General features: G+C 43.6%; 3 protein-coding genes across 5 annotated transcripts in view; 2 read left to right on the top strand and 1 right to left on the bottom strand.

Moving 5' to 3' along the window:
- Nucleotides 1-13,967, top strand: part of caspa (caspase a) — a 140,264-nt gene extending 126,297 nt beyond the window's left edge. For 2 of the 3 annotated variants that reach the window (XM_049469152.1, XM_049469153.1), the window contains exons 5-7: nt 9,686-9,796; nt 11,727-11,836; nt 13,736-13,965. In XM_049469152.1, coding sequence (XP_049325109.1) covers nt 9,686-9,796; nt 11,727-11,836; nt 13,736-13,834 — 320 coding nt within the window. In that variant the 3' untranslated portion in view covers nt 13,835-13,965. Of the gene's footprint in view, nt 1-8,420; nt 8,659-9,685; nt 9,797-11,726; nt 11,837-13,735 lie in introns of all 3 variants that reach the window. The other variant, XM_049469154.1, reaches the window with a different exon arrangement.
- The window catches only part of LOC125785661 (sodium channel subunit beta-1-like), a 493,013-nt gene that overhangs the window by 167,895 nt on the left and 310,584 nt on the right, over nt 1-14,534 (bottom strand). The window lies entirely within an intron of this gene.
- The window catches only part of LOC111188786 (uncharacterized), a 176,289-nt gene that overhangs the window by 98,811 nt on the left and 62,944 nt on the right, over nt 1-14,534 (top strand). The gene's annotated exons all lie outside the window — the stretch shown is intronic.

Genomic DNA, 14,534 nt, shown 5'->3' with positions numbered 1-14,534 from the left:
CGGGTGCCGCCCCTTGGGGGGGGGGGTCCTGTAAGGGCTTGTTGGCCGACCAAGGCACCCTCCGGGGCAACAGAGGGCGCGCCAGGCCAGCGCCGAGGGTTAATTGGCTAATTGCCAACACCTGCTTTCAACACCTTATAAGCAGGGCCAATCAGCCACTCTGTGCTGGATCTTTGAAGCTCGTGAGAGCGAATCTATGACGGTTTTTCGAGCGAGCCCCGGCTCTTTATCTCTATCCCTTTCTCCCTTAGAGTTTGGTGGAGCTGTGTAGAGTATTGAGCTCCACGGCCGCCATCTACCTGTCTCTAGTCTGGTGGAGCAGAGCAGTGTGCTCTTCTCTGCCGCCCCTCTCGAGTCTCTGTGTCTGTGTGTGTGTTTGTGTGGTAGCCGCTGCGAGGCACGCGGTGTGCTCACCTTTTCTCTCCCCTCGCTGTTCCTCTCCTGTCTCTTGGAGCAGCGTTTAATCCAAAAGCACCCCAATTCACTTCTTTGTTTAGTTTGGAAGCTCTTTTGTTTTTACCTCGCGCCATAAGAGGTAGCCGCACTTCCCGGCTTTGTTTACGCTTTCTCCCCCTCTCTTCCACTCACGCACGGCGTGGGGTTTGTTTTTCACCCGTTCTCCTCCTCCGCCCGTTTTCGTTGCTCCACCCCTTTCGGCGATTATAAGCGCTTATAAGGCGATTAAAGCGGCCGCGTCCCAATCCGCTCGCTGGTTCAGTGGTTAGAGCATTGGGCTGCGGCCGCGACAGCCTGGGTTCGATCCCCGCGTGGAGCGGGGTTTAATAAGGACTTACGTATATATATATATAAATAAACATAGATATATATATATATATATATATATATATATATATATAAATATATACACTGCTCAAAAAAATAAAGGGAACACTCAAATAACACATCCTAGATCTGAATGAATGAAATATTCTCATTGAATACTTTGTTCTGTACAAAGTTGAATGTGCTGACAACAAAATCACACAAAAATCATCAATGGAAATAAAATTTATTAACCAATGGAGGCCTGGATTTGGAGCCACACACAAAATTAAAGTGAAAAAAACACACTACAGGCTGATCCAACTTTAATGTAATGTCCTTAAAACAAGTCAAAATGAGGCTCAGTATTGTGTGTGGCCTCCACGTGCCTGTATGACCTCCCTACAACGCCTGGGCATGCTCCTGATGAGCTGGCGGATGGTCTCCTGGGGGATCTCCTCCCAGACCTGGACTAAAGCATCCACCAACTCCTGGACAGTCTGTGGTGCAACGTGACGTTGGTGGATGGAGCGAGACATGATGTCCCAGATGTGCTCAATCGGATTCAGGTCTGGGGAACGGGTGGGCCAGTCCATAGCTTCAATGCCTTCATCTTGCAGGAACTGCTGACACACTCCAGCCACATGAGGTCTAGCATTGTCCTGCATTAGGAGGAACCCAGGGCCAACCGCACCAGCATATGGTCTCACAAGGGGTCTGAGGATCTCATCTCGGTACCTAATGGCAGTCAGGCTACCTCTGGTGAGCACATGGAGGGCTGTGCGGCCCTCCAAAGAAATGCCACCCCACACCATTACTGACCCACTGCCAAACCGGTCATGCTGAAGGATGTTGCAGGCAGCAGACCGCTCTCCACGGCGTCTCCAGACTCTGTCACGTCTGTCATGTGCTCAGTGTGAACCTGCTTTCATCTGTGAGGAGCACAAGGCGCCAGTGGCGAATTTGCCAATCCTGGTGTTCTCTGACAAATGCCAAGCGTCCTGTACGGTGTTGGGCTGTGAGCACAACCCCCATCTGTGGACGTCGGGCCCTCATACCATCCTCGTGGAGTCGGTTTCTAACCGTTTGTGCAGACACATGCACATTTGTGGCCTGCTGGAGGTCATTTTGCAGGGCTCTGGCAGTGCTCCTCCTGTTCCTTCTTGCACAAAGGCGGAGGTAGCGGTCCTGCTGCTGGGTTGTTGCCCTCCTACAGCCTCCTCCACGTCTCCTGGTGTACTGGCCTGTCTCCTGGTAGCGCCTCCAGCCTCTAGACACTACGCTGACAGACACAGCAAACCTTCTTGCCACAGCTCGCATTGATGTGCCATCCTGGATGAGCTTCACTACCTGAGCCACTTGTGTGGGTTGTAGAGTCCATCTCATGCTACCACGAGTGTGAAAGCACCACCAACATTCAAAACTGACCAAAACATCAGCCAGACAGCATAGGTTCTGAGAAGTGGTCTGTGGTCCCCACCTGCAGAACCACTCCTTTATTGAGTGTGTCTTGCTAATTGCCAATAATTTCCACCTGTTGTCTATTCCATTTGCACAACAGCAGGTGAATTTGATTGTCAATCAGTGTTGCTTCCTAAGTGGACAATTTAATTTCACAGAAGTTTGATTTACTTTTTATTGATTTACGTTTTATTGTGTTATTTGAGTGTTCCCTTTATTTTTTTGTGTATATTCTGTTACTATTGTATTTTATCTTGTTTCTTTACCCTTCATCCACATCTCTATAACTACACAATCCAGTACAATCAGGGAAACAGGACGAGTCCACCTACTTCCTTGCAATAATTATTGTTCTGTCTCTTGGAAAGCTTCACTTTTTAAGTCCTAATAAAATCACAGTTAGCTAGTTTTCAACCTTATATTCAGTTCTTAATCCAGCCTACTGACACTGAGCTAAAAACCAGAAGTGTATTTACATGTTTTATGTACATATATATACATATACATATACATATACATATATATATATATATATATATATATATATATATATATATATATATATATATTGAAGTAATATAATACAGGAAATTGACAAATCCTGCACCTAACAGCTGGGGTTATGCATAGGGCTCAGCCAGGATCTACTACTCATTCAACTAACAACAATAGCAAAACCACCACAATCTGATACTGGCTCGACAAGAATCCAGAAGCACAGCCTAACACTATGTTCATGGTCCATTGCCTCAACTGCCAAGTAACAGACCTACCAAAACATAACCTATGAACACACAGAATCCCTCCTTAATCTAAGCTCACTTCCTTTAACTATGGAAACAACACACTTACCTAAGCACAATCACACACAATAAATCACATTATAAGTTGCGTGAGCAGAACACAGCAACCACTACCATCTGATACTGGCTCGAAGCATAGCGAACTATGTTCATGGTCCGTGCCTCAACTGCCAAGTACTCAGACGTCTACAAAAACTCATGAGACAAATTATTACAAGAGCAGGACCACACCAATCCCCTTCATCCAAACTCTAACACAAACTTCAGTGCAAGCTCTTCTCAGGGGTCATCAGGCAGGCACCTTCCTTCGTCAGTGTTTCGCTGAATTAGGCCCATGACACGTCCAGAAGGCTCAACAGTGAAGTCTGGCGTCCCAGACCCACCCCCCTCCAAGCCTGCTGTAGTAGCACAAACTCATTCCCTTCCCCACACAGCCTCAGCCCTTCTGAACCACAACCACTGACTAGATCTTTCAGCTACATCTGACAACTCCTTCACTACAGTCCTTAGCACACGACCTCTAATTCCGAATTCAGACAGCAGTCTTGTGGCAGACTTCGCAACAAAGCCTCTAGTACCTACCTCAACCGGTCTAATATACGCTTGCCACCCACGCTCTCTCACCTCAGCCACCAAGTCTGTATACTTCAGCCTTTTCCTTTCATAAGCTCCATCTACCTCGTCTTCAAACGGAACAGTCAGCTCTATAAAATACACTATCCGCTTACTTTCAGAGTACAACACTACATCCGGCCTCAAGGTTGTAACCAGAATGCACTCTGGGATCTGCAGTTTACTACCTACATCCACTAATAACTTCCAATCTCGTGCATTGGCCCACTTACCACCAGTTTTCAAGCACTGTGCTATATTCTCACCTGTATTCTCACCTATATTCTCACCTGTATACTCACCTGTATTATCACCTGAATACTTACCTGATTTCTCAAACTGTATACTCACCTGTATTCTATACACTTGTATAGTCACCTATATACTCACATATATTCTCACCCGTATACTCACATATATACCCACCTGTATACTCTGGAAGAATAGAAGGATCACTGAAAAAAATGGGTGGATAGATGTAATACTGAAAGGACAAATTTACTGATATATGGATGAATTACGGACAGACTAAAAGGATATAGGAAAGATACATGAAAAGATAGATAAATTGAAGGTTGGCTGGAGAGATGAACAGATGGATGGGTGGGTGGGTGGATGGATAAATTAATGGATAAATGGATACATGAATGAATAAATAGATGCATAGATGAATAGATGGATTGCTGCCTGAAGGAATAGATGGATAGATGAACAGATGGATGGAAAGGGGGAAAAAATTCAATGGAATTTTAATAAAAAATAATGTAAAAATATTTTATTACAGCTAATTTCGTATTTTTTAGTTTGGAATAAGAAATCGTTGGGGTACTTGGCCTTTTGGAGAAAAAAAAAAGAGTGCATATTGTGATGGCGATGCTGAAACGATACATTGTTCAGCCCTAGTCAACAGTGAGTAAGGTAACTTGGCTCAAATCTTTTCAGCTCATTTTCTCTCTGGATGAATTTCTTATCAGATCTAGTTCACCCAGTGCTTCAGTCTCAAACTGAAAGTCCCAACGACCCTCAAGCTCCTCCTCCAGAGGTTCCTCCAACTTCTCCACCCAACCCCAACTCTACTCTCATTCACTGCAGCCTACAGTTTCAAGAGGAACTACTTAAAGAGAAGGGAAATGAGGTAGGTAGACCCAGAATCTTCTCAAAACTCTGGTAAAACAGTGTTTCAAGTATCAGGCAGTGATGTGTTATAACTTTCTATGAGGAGCTTCTGATATTCCACTGATATTGAACTATTCTGACAGGGGCTGATTATCTAGAACTGAGCATTTTACACCAGATTAATTAAAAGTAAAAAAAAAACAGTTGTCAATAGTTTAGAGAAAACAGTGTTTGGTTCAATGTTAAATTTGAAAGTTTGTAAAGATATATGTGAAGTAAGTACCTACAGTTGCAAGAAAAGGTATGTCAGCCCTTTGGGATTACTTGGATTTCTGCATAATTTACTGCCTAAACTAACGCCAAATGCCAAAATTATATATTTTTGCATGATTTTATTGAATGCAACATGTTAACATTTACAGTGGGGGGGGGGGGGGTAATAACTGGTTGATCCTCCTTTGGCAGCAAAACCTCAACCAATCGTTTCCTGTAGCTGCAGATCAGACCCGCAGAACGGTCAGGAGGAATTCTGGATCATTCCTCTTCACTAAACTGTTTCAGTTCAGCTATAATATTATGGGATATCTGGTGTGAATCTCTCTCTTGAGGTCATGATGCTGCAGCATCTCAGTTGGGTTCAGGAGGTCAGGACTCTCCAGAAGGAGTATTTATTTATTTTCTTCTGTTGAAATCGTTCGGTTGTTGATTTACTTCTGTGTTTTGGGTCCTTGTCCTGTTGCATCATCCATCCTCTGTTGAGCTTCGGTTGGAGGACAGATGGTCTTAAGTTTTCCTGTAAAATGTTTTCTTGGTCAACTTGGGAATTTTAACCATTTTTTCGTTGATGACGGCAATCAGTCCAGACCAGTCCAGAGGCAGCAAAGCAGCCCCAAACCATGATGCTCCCTCCACCATGTTTCACAAAGTCATTAGTCTAGGGGTTCACATACTTTTCCCACTCTGCACTGTGAATTTTAATGCGTTGTGTTCAATTAAACCATGCAAACATACATATGTTATTTTTTTGTGTGGTATTAGTTTAAGCAGACTGTGTTTGTCTATTGTTGAGACTTAGATGAAGATCAGAACACATTTAATGGCCAATTTATGCAGAAATCCAAGTAATCCAAAAGGGTTTACATACTTTTTCTTGCAACTGTATATATGTATTTCCTCAGATTTACCATGTTCTAGATAAAGGTGTGAGGAAGCGTTTGGCTCTGCTGATTAATAATGTGGAGTTTGATCGTGAGAACATGAGAAGGAAAGGAGCTCAGAAAGACGAGGAGAACATGGAGAAGCTGCTGAGAGCTCTGGACTACCACGTCATCAAACACTCCAACCTCTCCGGCAGGGTGAGATAATACAAATAATATATATATAATAATATGACTAAAGTTCATCTATTCTTGCTCATTTTAAACCACTATTGCAGAAAAATCTAGATGATCAGTGGCTGGTAGCAGTGGTGTGGGTTGTAACAATCTTCTAAAAAATTTCATTATGTTAAAAACATGTCCAAGTCAATCTAATCTACACTGCCTGGTTAAAAAAAAGTCTACACTCTAATATTTGGTTGGAGCGCCTTAAGCTTTGATTGCAGCACACATTCACTGTAGCATTGTTTTAATAAGCTTCTGCAACGTCACAAGGTTTATTAAAATTCAGTGTTGCATTAATTTTTCAGCAAGATCTTGCAGCAGCATTGATGATGGTAGAGTCTGACCACTGCACAAAGTCTTTTCCAGCACATCCCGAAAATTCTCAATGAGGTTAAGATCTGGTCAAAATGTTTCAGGTCCTCAATTTCCCTCATCCAACATGTCGAATTGTAGACTTAAACTTATACACTTCATCTTCAGTATGGTCTTATTCTTGCAAACTGCAAACCTATGCTAGGTTATGAAGAACAATGAAGGTGATATCTGGATAAAGATGAATCCCAAGACAATGATCCCAAAAGCAGTTTCCAATTTGGATGGTATTCAAATCAGACATTTTTGATAAGAGATTGTGCATCCTCACAAGCCATTGAGAGTCCAAACTCAGGTACATCATTGAAGCCTGGGGCTTCCAGACACTCTCTTCACCAGGTCCCCTGGGAATTGCCCCCTCACTTCACCCGGGCTTTGTCTCCTCTAGTCACCTGGCAACTGCCTTCTATTCTCAACTGGCAACTGCCTCCTCTTCTCAACCAAGAAGCAACATTTTCTACACACCCGGCAAGTACCTTCTAGCCTCACCCACCAACTGCCTCCTCAACTGGAGCTTTCCGGCCACACTTTCCCCCTTAGTTCTCATGGGATTGCCTCCTCTTTCCTCCTGGACATTGTCTCCTCTATTCACCTGACAACTATCTCCTCTCTCTGACAACTGCCTCCTATCCTCAACTGGCAACTGCCTCCTATCCTTAACAAAGGAGCAACATTACATACACACCTGGCAATTGCCTCCAATCCTCACCTGGAAACTGCCTCCTATCTTTGCCTGGCAACTGCCTCCTATCTTTGCCTGGCAACTGCCTCCTATCCTCACCTGGCAACTGCCTTTTGTTCTCACCTGGCAACTGCCTCGATTCCTCACCTAGCAACTGCCTCCTATCTTCACCTGGCAACTGCCTCCTATCTTCACCTGGCAACTGCCTCCAATTCTCACTGGCAACTGCCTCCTATTCTCACCTGGCAACTGCCTCCTATCTTCACCTGGCAACTGCCTCCAATCCTCACTGGCAACTGCCTCCTATTCTCACCTGGCAACTGCCTCCTATCTTCACCTGGCAACTGCCTCCAATTCTCACTGGCAACTGCCTTTTATTCTCACCTTGCAACTGCCTTCTATTCTCACCTGGCAACTGCATCCTCTTTTTGCCGAGCAACTGCCTCCTATCCTCACCTGGCAAAAGCCTTCTCGTTTTGTCGGACAACTACCTCCTCTCCTTGCCTGGTGACTGTCTCTTATCTTCACTTGGCAACTGCCCCTGTGCTCACCCGGCAACTGCCTCCTACCCTTGCCTGACAAGTGCCTTTTATCCTTACCTGGAAAGTGCCTCCTATCCTTACCTGGCAACTACCTCCTCTCCTTGCCTGATGACTGCCTCATAGCCTCACCTGGCAACTGCCTTCTCTCCTTCCCTGGCAACTGCTTCCTCTTCTATGCATCCTCACAAGTCACTGCGTACCCAGATTCAGGTACATCAGGATGTGACCTGAAGCTTTCCAGCCACTTTCTCCACTAGTTCACCAGGGAATTGCCTCATCTTCTCACCTGGACATTGTCTTCTCTATTCATCTGTCTCTTATTTTCACCTGGCAACTACCTCCTATGCACACCTGGCAAATGCCTTCTATCCTCACCTGGCAACTGCCTCCTGACCTTACCTAGCAACTACCTTCTCTCCTCTAAACACCTCATAACGGCCTCCTCAGAGTCACTAACTGCTAACTGCAAGGCATGGTAGAACTTCAACTAGTGATTCTTCGACAAGTAAATTCCTGCCAGTTATTTGTCAAAGTCGAGTGTTTGAAGCTAACGTGAGAATCACCTTAAGAATAATGTCCATTACTTTAATATATATTCAGAGAGTTAGCAACGGTAGCATAGTTAGCACAGAGCAAGTCTACTGACCATAACTCCACCAGTAATGACTAAAACTGTTTATTTCTACAGGAAATGGATGAGGCGATAAGGAGCTTTGCTGGACGTAGTGAGCACGCTAAATCAGACAGCACCTTCGTGGTCATAATGTCTCACGGACAGAGAGACAAAATTTTAGGGATCCATCACGGACCAGACAACCCTGACGACTTCCTTCCTGTGGACAATATCTTCACCCACCTGAACACAGCGAACTGCCCGGCTCTGCTCAACAAACCAAAGGTCATCCTGATTCAGGCCTGCAGAGGAGGTGATGCTAATATCTGTATTATTATAGACTGTAAGAGACTGTAGCTCCGCCTCCTCAGCATATAATATCACAGTATCTACATTTAGAGTGCTTTTAATATACAGTGGCATGAAAAGTATTTGCCCCCCTATAGATTTATTTTGTTTTTGCTTTTTTTCTCATACTGATATTTAAAAATTATCAAACAAACTTTAATATGAGACAACAATAACATGAATAAATGTAAAAAGCACTTTTTAAATTATACATTTATTATAAAGAAAACAAACTACCCAAACCAATGTAGCCCTGTGTGAAAAGTGTTTAAATTCAGACACATTAAAGGGTTTTCCAGCATGAACAGCATGTTAAATGTTGTTCTGGGTTCTTTTGGGACCTCCTGGATGAGTTCTTCATGCCCTTTTGGAGTAATTTGGGGTCGGCCGGTCACTCCTATGAAAGTTCACCAGTGTTCCATGTTTTTTTCTCCATTAGTGAATAAAAGTGAATCAGTGAGTCTCAAAGCTTTAGAAATGACTTTATAACCTTTTCCAGACTAATAGATGATCAATAACTTTGATTTCTCATCTGTTGTTGAATTTCTTCAGATTGGGACATTATGCTTTTTGAGATCTTTTATCTGCTTTTATGTTCTCAGAACGGTTCTATTTAAGTGATTTCTTGATTCTACAGGTCTGGCAGTAATCAGGTCTGGTTGTGGTTAGTAGTGAAATTGAACTCAGCTTTCCAAAAAGTGATTAATCACAGTTAATTTATGGCAGGGTGCACAGGGCTAGATTGGGTTGGATATTTTTTTCACTTAAGAAATGAAATAGTTGTTTAAAAAGAACTTTTTATATTTACTTAAGTTATTTTTGTTTGTTTGATAATCTGAAAAATGTGAGTATGAAAAAATGCAAAAAACAAAAGAAACCTGCAAGGGGGAAAATACTTTTTCACACCACTGTATCTTCAACATGATGATACGCGGTTGTTTTAGCATTGCTTGTTAAGCGAGTTTCACATTGTGAACTGTGTCTGTGTGCAGATGATCACGGCCGTGTTTGGGTTTCTGATAGTGAATCAGATGATATGGAGGTTGATGGTGCTTGGGAACATAAAGAGAAGGATTTCGTGACGCTGCTCTCGTGCACACCTGGTGAGTTAGCGTGAGGAAAGGTAGTCAGCATGGTCTTCTGTTAGGTGATTAAACAGGAATTAGTGCTCTCCTCTGAGCATGTTGAGCTGTCGTTGTGGTGAATGAGGTGTTACTGTGTGTTGTGAAGCGATGAACCTGTTGCTGCACAGTTTATGAGGCCACCCACAGGACACTGCTTACAGGACACTGCCTACAGGATGTTGCCTAAGGCCTTTGCACACAAAATGCTGTCCACAAGACGTTGCCCACACGACACTGCCCACAGGATGCCACTCACAGGAAGCCACTCACATAACGCCACCGACAGAATGCTGCCCACAGGATGGTGCCTAAAGGATGCTGCCCACAGGACGCTGCCCACAGGTTGCTGCCTACAGGATGCCACTCACAGGACGCTGCCCACAGGATTCTGCTTACAGGATGCTGTCCACAGGACGTTGCCCACAGTATGTTGTAAGTCGCTCACTGTTGTAAGTCGCTCTGGATAAGGGCGTCTGCTAAATACCATAAATGTAAATGTAATGTAAATGTAATGTTGAGCACAGGATGCTGCCTACAGCATGCTGCCTACAGGATGCTGCCTACAGGATGTTGCCCATAAGACACTGGACACAGGACGCTGTCCACAAGACATTGCCCACAGTATGTTGAGCACAGGATGCTGCCTACAGGATGCTGCCTCCAGGATGTTGCCCATAAGACACTGGACACAGGACGCTGTCCACAAGACATTGCCCACAGTATGTTGAGCACAGGATGCTGCCTACAGGATGCTGCCTACAGGATGTTGCGCATAAGACACTGGGCACAGGACGCTGTCCACAAGATGTTGCCCACAGTACGTTGAGCACAGGATGCTGCCCACAGGGCGCTGCCCACAGGTTGTTGCGCACAGGACGTTGCCCTCAGGACGCTGCCTAAAGTATACTTTTCTCAGGGTGCCCTCCCCACAGGATGCCATCCACAGGATGCTTCTCACAGGACACCCCCTCCCACAGAATGCCACTCACAGGACCAAGCCCACAGGATGCTCCCCACAGCACGCTGCCTACAGGATGTTGCCTACATGACGCTGCCTACAGGATGCTGCTCACAGGTCTCTGCCTACAGGATGTTGCCCACAGGATGCTGCCTACAGGACGTTGCCCGAACGATGCCGCTCACAGGATGCTGTCCACAGGACGTTGTCCATAGGACGCTGCCTACAAGACGTTGCCCACAGGACACTGACTACAGAACACTTACCACAAGACACTGCCCACAGGATGTTGCCCACAGGACCCAGCCCACAGGACGCTGCCTACAGGATGTTGCCTGCAGAAGACACTTCCCACAGGATGCTGCCCACAAAATTTCACTCACAGTATGCTGCCCAAAGGAGCCGCTGATAGGATATTGCCCACAGGACACTTGCCTACAGGAAGCTGCCCACAGGTCTCTGCTCACAGGACGCCACTCACAGGATGCTGCCCAAAGGATGCTGCCCAAAGGACATTGCCTACAGGACGCTGCCCACAGAAAACTGCCCACAGGATGCTTCCCACAGGACGTTGCCCATAGGACACTGCTCACAGGACCCTGCCCACAGGATGCTGCCCACAAGATGCCAGTTATTACACAAAACACAAAACTTCTCACAGGACGCTGCCTACAGGATGTTGCCCACAGGACGCTGATCTCAACACACATGAAAACCTCATAAACCACCACCATGCTAATCAGAGCCATTCATACAGACTAAAACCACTATTCTATAATATGTTCCTGGTTGCAGTTGCTGTTTTAAAGATTGTTGTTCTGGTCAGACAGTTTCTTCTATTTTTTACAATATATTTTACATGTTTTTAAAAAATATATAAATCAGGACAATAAAGATTCTAAATTAAAATCAAAGTATTGTAAACTTACAGTAAACTGTTGTGTTCCACAGACAACGTATCGTACAGGAACGTAGAGAAAGGATCGTACCTCATCGGTTTCCTGGTGGAGGTGTTCAATGAAAACGCTCATAAGGAGCACATCGAGGAACTGTTCCGACTGGTACGTCCTGCTGCTTTTATACAGCTCAATTCTTACTGTTTATATCACCAACAACTAACTAATACAGATCAATATACAGGGGTTGGATAATGAAACTGAAACACCTGTCATCATTTTAGTGTGGGATTTTAGGTTTCATGGATAAATTGGAGCAGCCTGGTGTCCAATCTTCATTAATTGCACATTGCACCAGTAAGAGCAGTAAGAGAGTGAAGGTTCAATTATCAGGGTAAGAGCACAGTTCTGCTCTAAATATTGCAATGCACACAACATTATGGGGGACATACCAGAGTTCAAAAGAGGACAAATTGTTGGTGCACGTCTTGCTGGAGCATCTGTGACCAAGACAGCAAGTCTTTGTGATGCATCAAGAGCCACGGTATCCAGGGTAATGTCAGCATACCACCAAGAAGGACCAACCACATCCAACAGGATTAACTGTGGACGCTGTAAGAGGAAGCTGTCTGAAAGTGGTCTGATTGTGGTCTAAAAGCAGGTGTTTCAGTTTCATTGTCCAACCCCTGTATATATCATTTGTTTCTCTTCGTACATTTAGAATATAAACTATTCCATAAACCATTCAATTACAATAAGGAGAGTCATTATTAACAGCTTAAAGATTGTATTAATTATAATGTACTTTATGCAATACTTTCAATTCAGTCAGTGTTGCACCCGTGTTTTCCGATGTCAAGATAGCAACACACGAGAAACTTACCTGAACACACTTAGTCCAATCCTGCTGGAAAATGAAAATCCGCATCTCCATAAAAGTTGTCAGCAGCAGAGGGAAGCTGTAAGATATGAAGTGCTGTAAGATTTTGTGGGAAAACAAAACTGCACTGACTTTAGACTTGATAATAAAACACAGTGGATCAACACCAGCAGATGACAGACATGTCTCTACAAACCATCACTGATTGGTGGAAACTTCACACTAGACCTCGAGCAGTTTGGACTTTGTGTCTCTCCACTCTTCCTCCAGACTCTGCTCCCTTGATTTCCTTTAAATGAAATGTAAAATTTACTGATGATCAGTGATGGTTTGGAGAGACATGTCATCTGTGTTAGGGCTCAGCCAGTTCCCGCAGCGGCCACCAGAGGCCGCCATAAACCCACCAAGGTGGTAAGAAGGGAACCGGCTGAGAGTTCATTAGAACAGGGATCATTACGGCCACCTGAAGCCAATAACGTGTCATGAGCCTCAGCTGTGGTACCGTCTTTAAAAAGGCGAGCTTCCAGCAGACTGATGTCGCAGACTTCATGCCCTGTGACCGGTAAACTGTAGCTCCACTGAGCAAAACAGCTGAAAATAAAAAATAAAAGAAAGCCTGCAAGGTTGAAAAGAAAAGAAATAAAAGAGAGCTTGCCAAGCTGAGAAAAAAAAAGAAGAAAGCCTGCGAGGCTGAAAAGAAAGAAAAAAAAAATAAAGCCTGCAAGGCTGAAAAGAAAAGAAATAAAAGAAAGCTTGCAAGGCAAGAAAGAAAAGATAAGGGAAAGCCTGCAAGGCTGAGGAGAAAAGAAAATAATTTTATTTTCTTGATTTCTGTTTCTATTTCTGTCTTTATTTTATTTCAAACAGAGGCATTATTTAGTTAGCTTTGTTGCGCCGAAAGGGCATTCTCTTGTTTATTTTCCCCTTTTTCTTTTGTGCACACACAATTATAGTAAAACCCTTTTCGTTATATCTCTGCACTTGGCTCCTCCCACACCCCTACCATGACAATCTGCTGGTGTTGATCCACTGTTGCTCTAGTACACTGCATATAAGATAATATGATACGATAAATTAGACGTATACAGTAAATTAAACACTGCTTATATATTCATTAATGATATATTTAGGGTCTGCAGTTTTTCAGTATTTGAGTATAATGTGCTCCTGTGTTACTGTTGCAGGTGATGAGGCGGTTTGAGAATTTTCCGCACTTTAGGCAGATGGCGTCTAAAGATCGGATTTCTCTCTCCAAGTTATTCTACCTTTTCCCGGGGCTCTGAGAGAACCAATCAACAGACACCAGCCTGCTCATCATTCTGCTCTACTCATATCTAATACCTGTTATAATCATATAAAGATATTAAAAGATGTAAAAACGATTAAAGGTCTCCTTCCGCTAAAATCCACTTTCGTTCTTGTTGTTTGTGGAATACAGCTACATGATGAAACTCTTCCTCATTGTCTGCAGCAGCTAGTAAAAGAGAACCCTCAGAAATGCGAGTTGATCAGAGAGACGTTAGGGTTGTAGCGGTTAGGAATTGATCTTCCACAGTTACTTAAAAACTCTAACACTGCAGGTGATGTTAATTGAGGGTTTTTTAAAACCTGATGAACTGAGATTAAGGTGATTTGAGGTGATTTAATTGGTTTGAGCTGGAGCTTCACAGCGTGAAGAAAAAGCAGCAACTATTGTTCAGCACCTCCAGAAACTCCTTCCTTCAAGATGCTGAGAAGACTATTCCAGGTGATTCTACATCTAAATGTGATACTTAGAAGAATCTAAAGTATAAAACAGATTTTATAAAAAAATAATTCTGCATGTTTTCCTGTGTAGATTTAATACAGTCTTCAAAATTCTTCAACTTACAATGTAAATAAAAATCATAAAAAGAACGAAAAAACACTCTAGAATACACATTAGAATTATAATACAATGATGCTCTCTATCTCTCTCTCTATCTATCTGTCACTGGCAGTATT

This window comes from Astyanax mexicanus, chromosome 1, assembly GCF_023375975.1.
Source record: "Astyanax mexicanus isolate ESR-SI-001 chromosome 1, AstMex3_surface, whole genome shotgun sequence".
Classification (NCBI taxonomy): domain Eukaryota; kingdom Metazoa; phylum Chordata; class Actinopteri; order Characiformes; family Acestrorhamphidae; genus Astyanax; species Astyanax mexicanus.
Note: the sequence above shows the minus strand (reverse complement) of the source record. Positions and strands in the feature narration are given on the sequence as shown.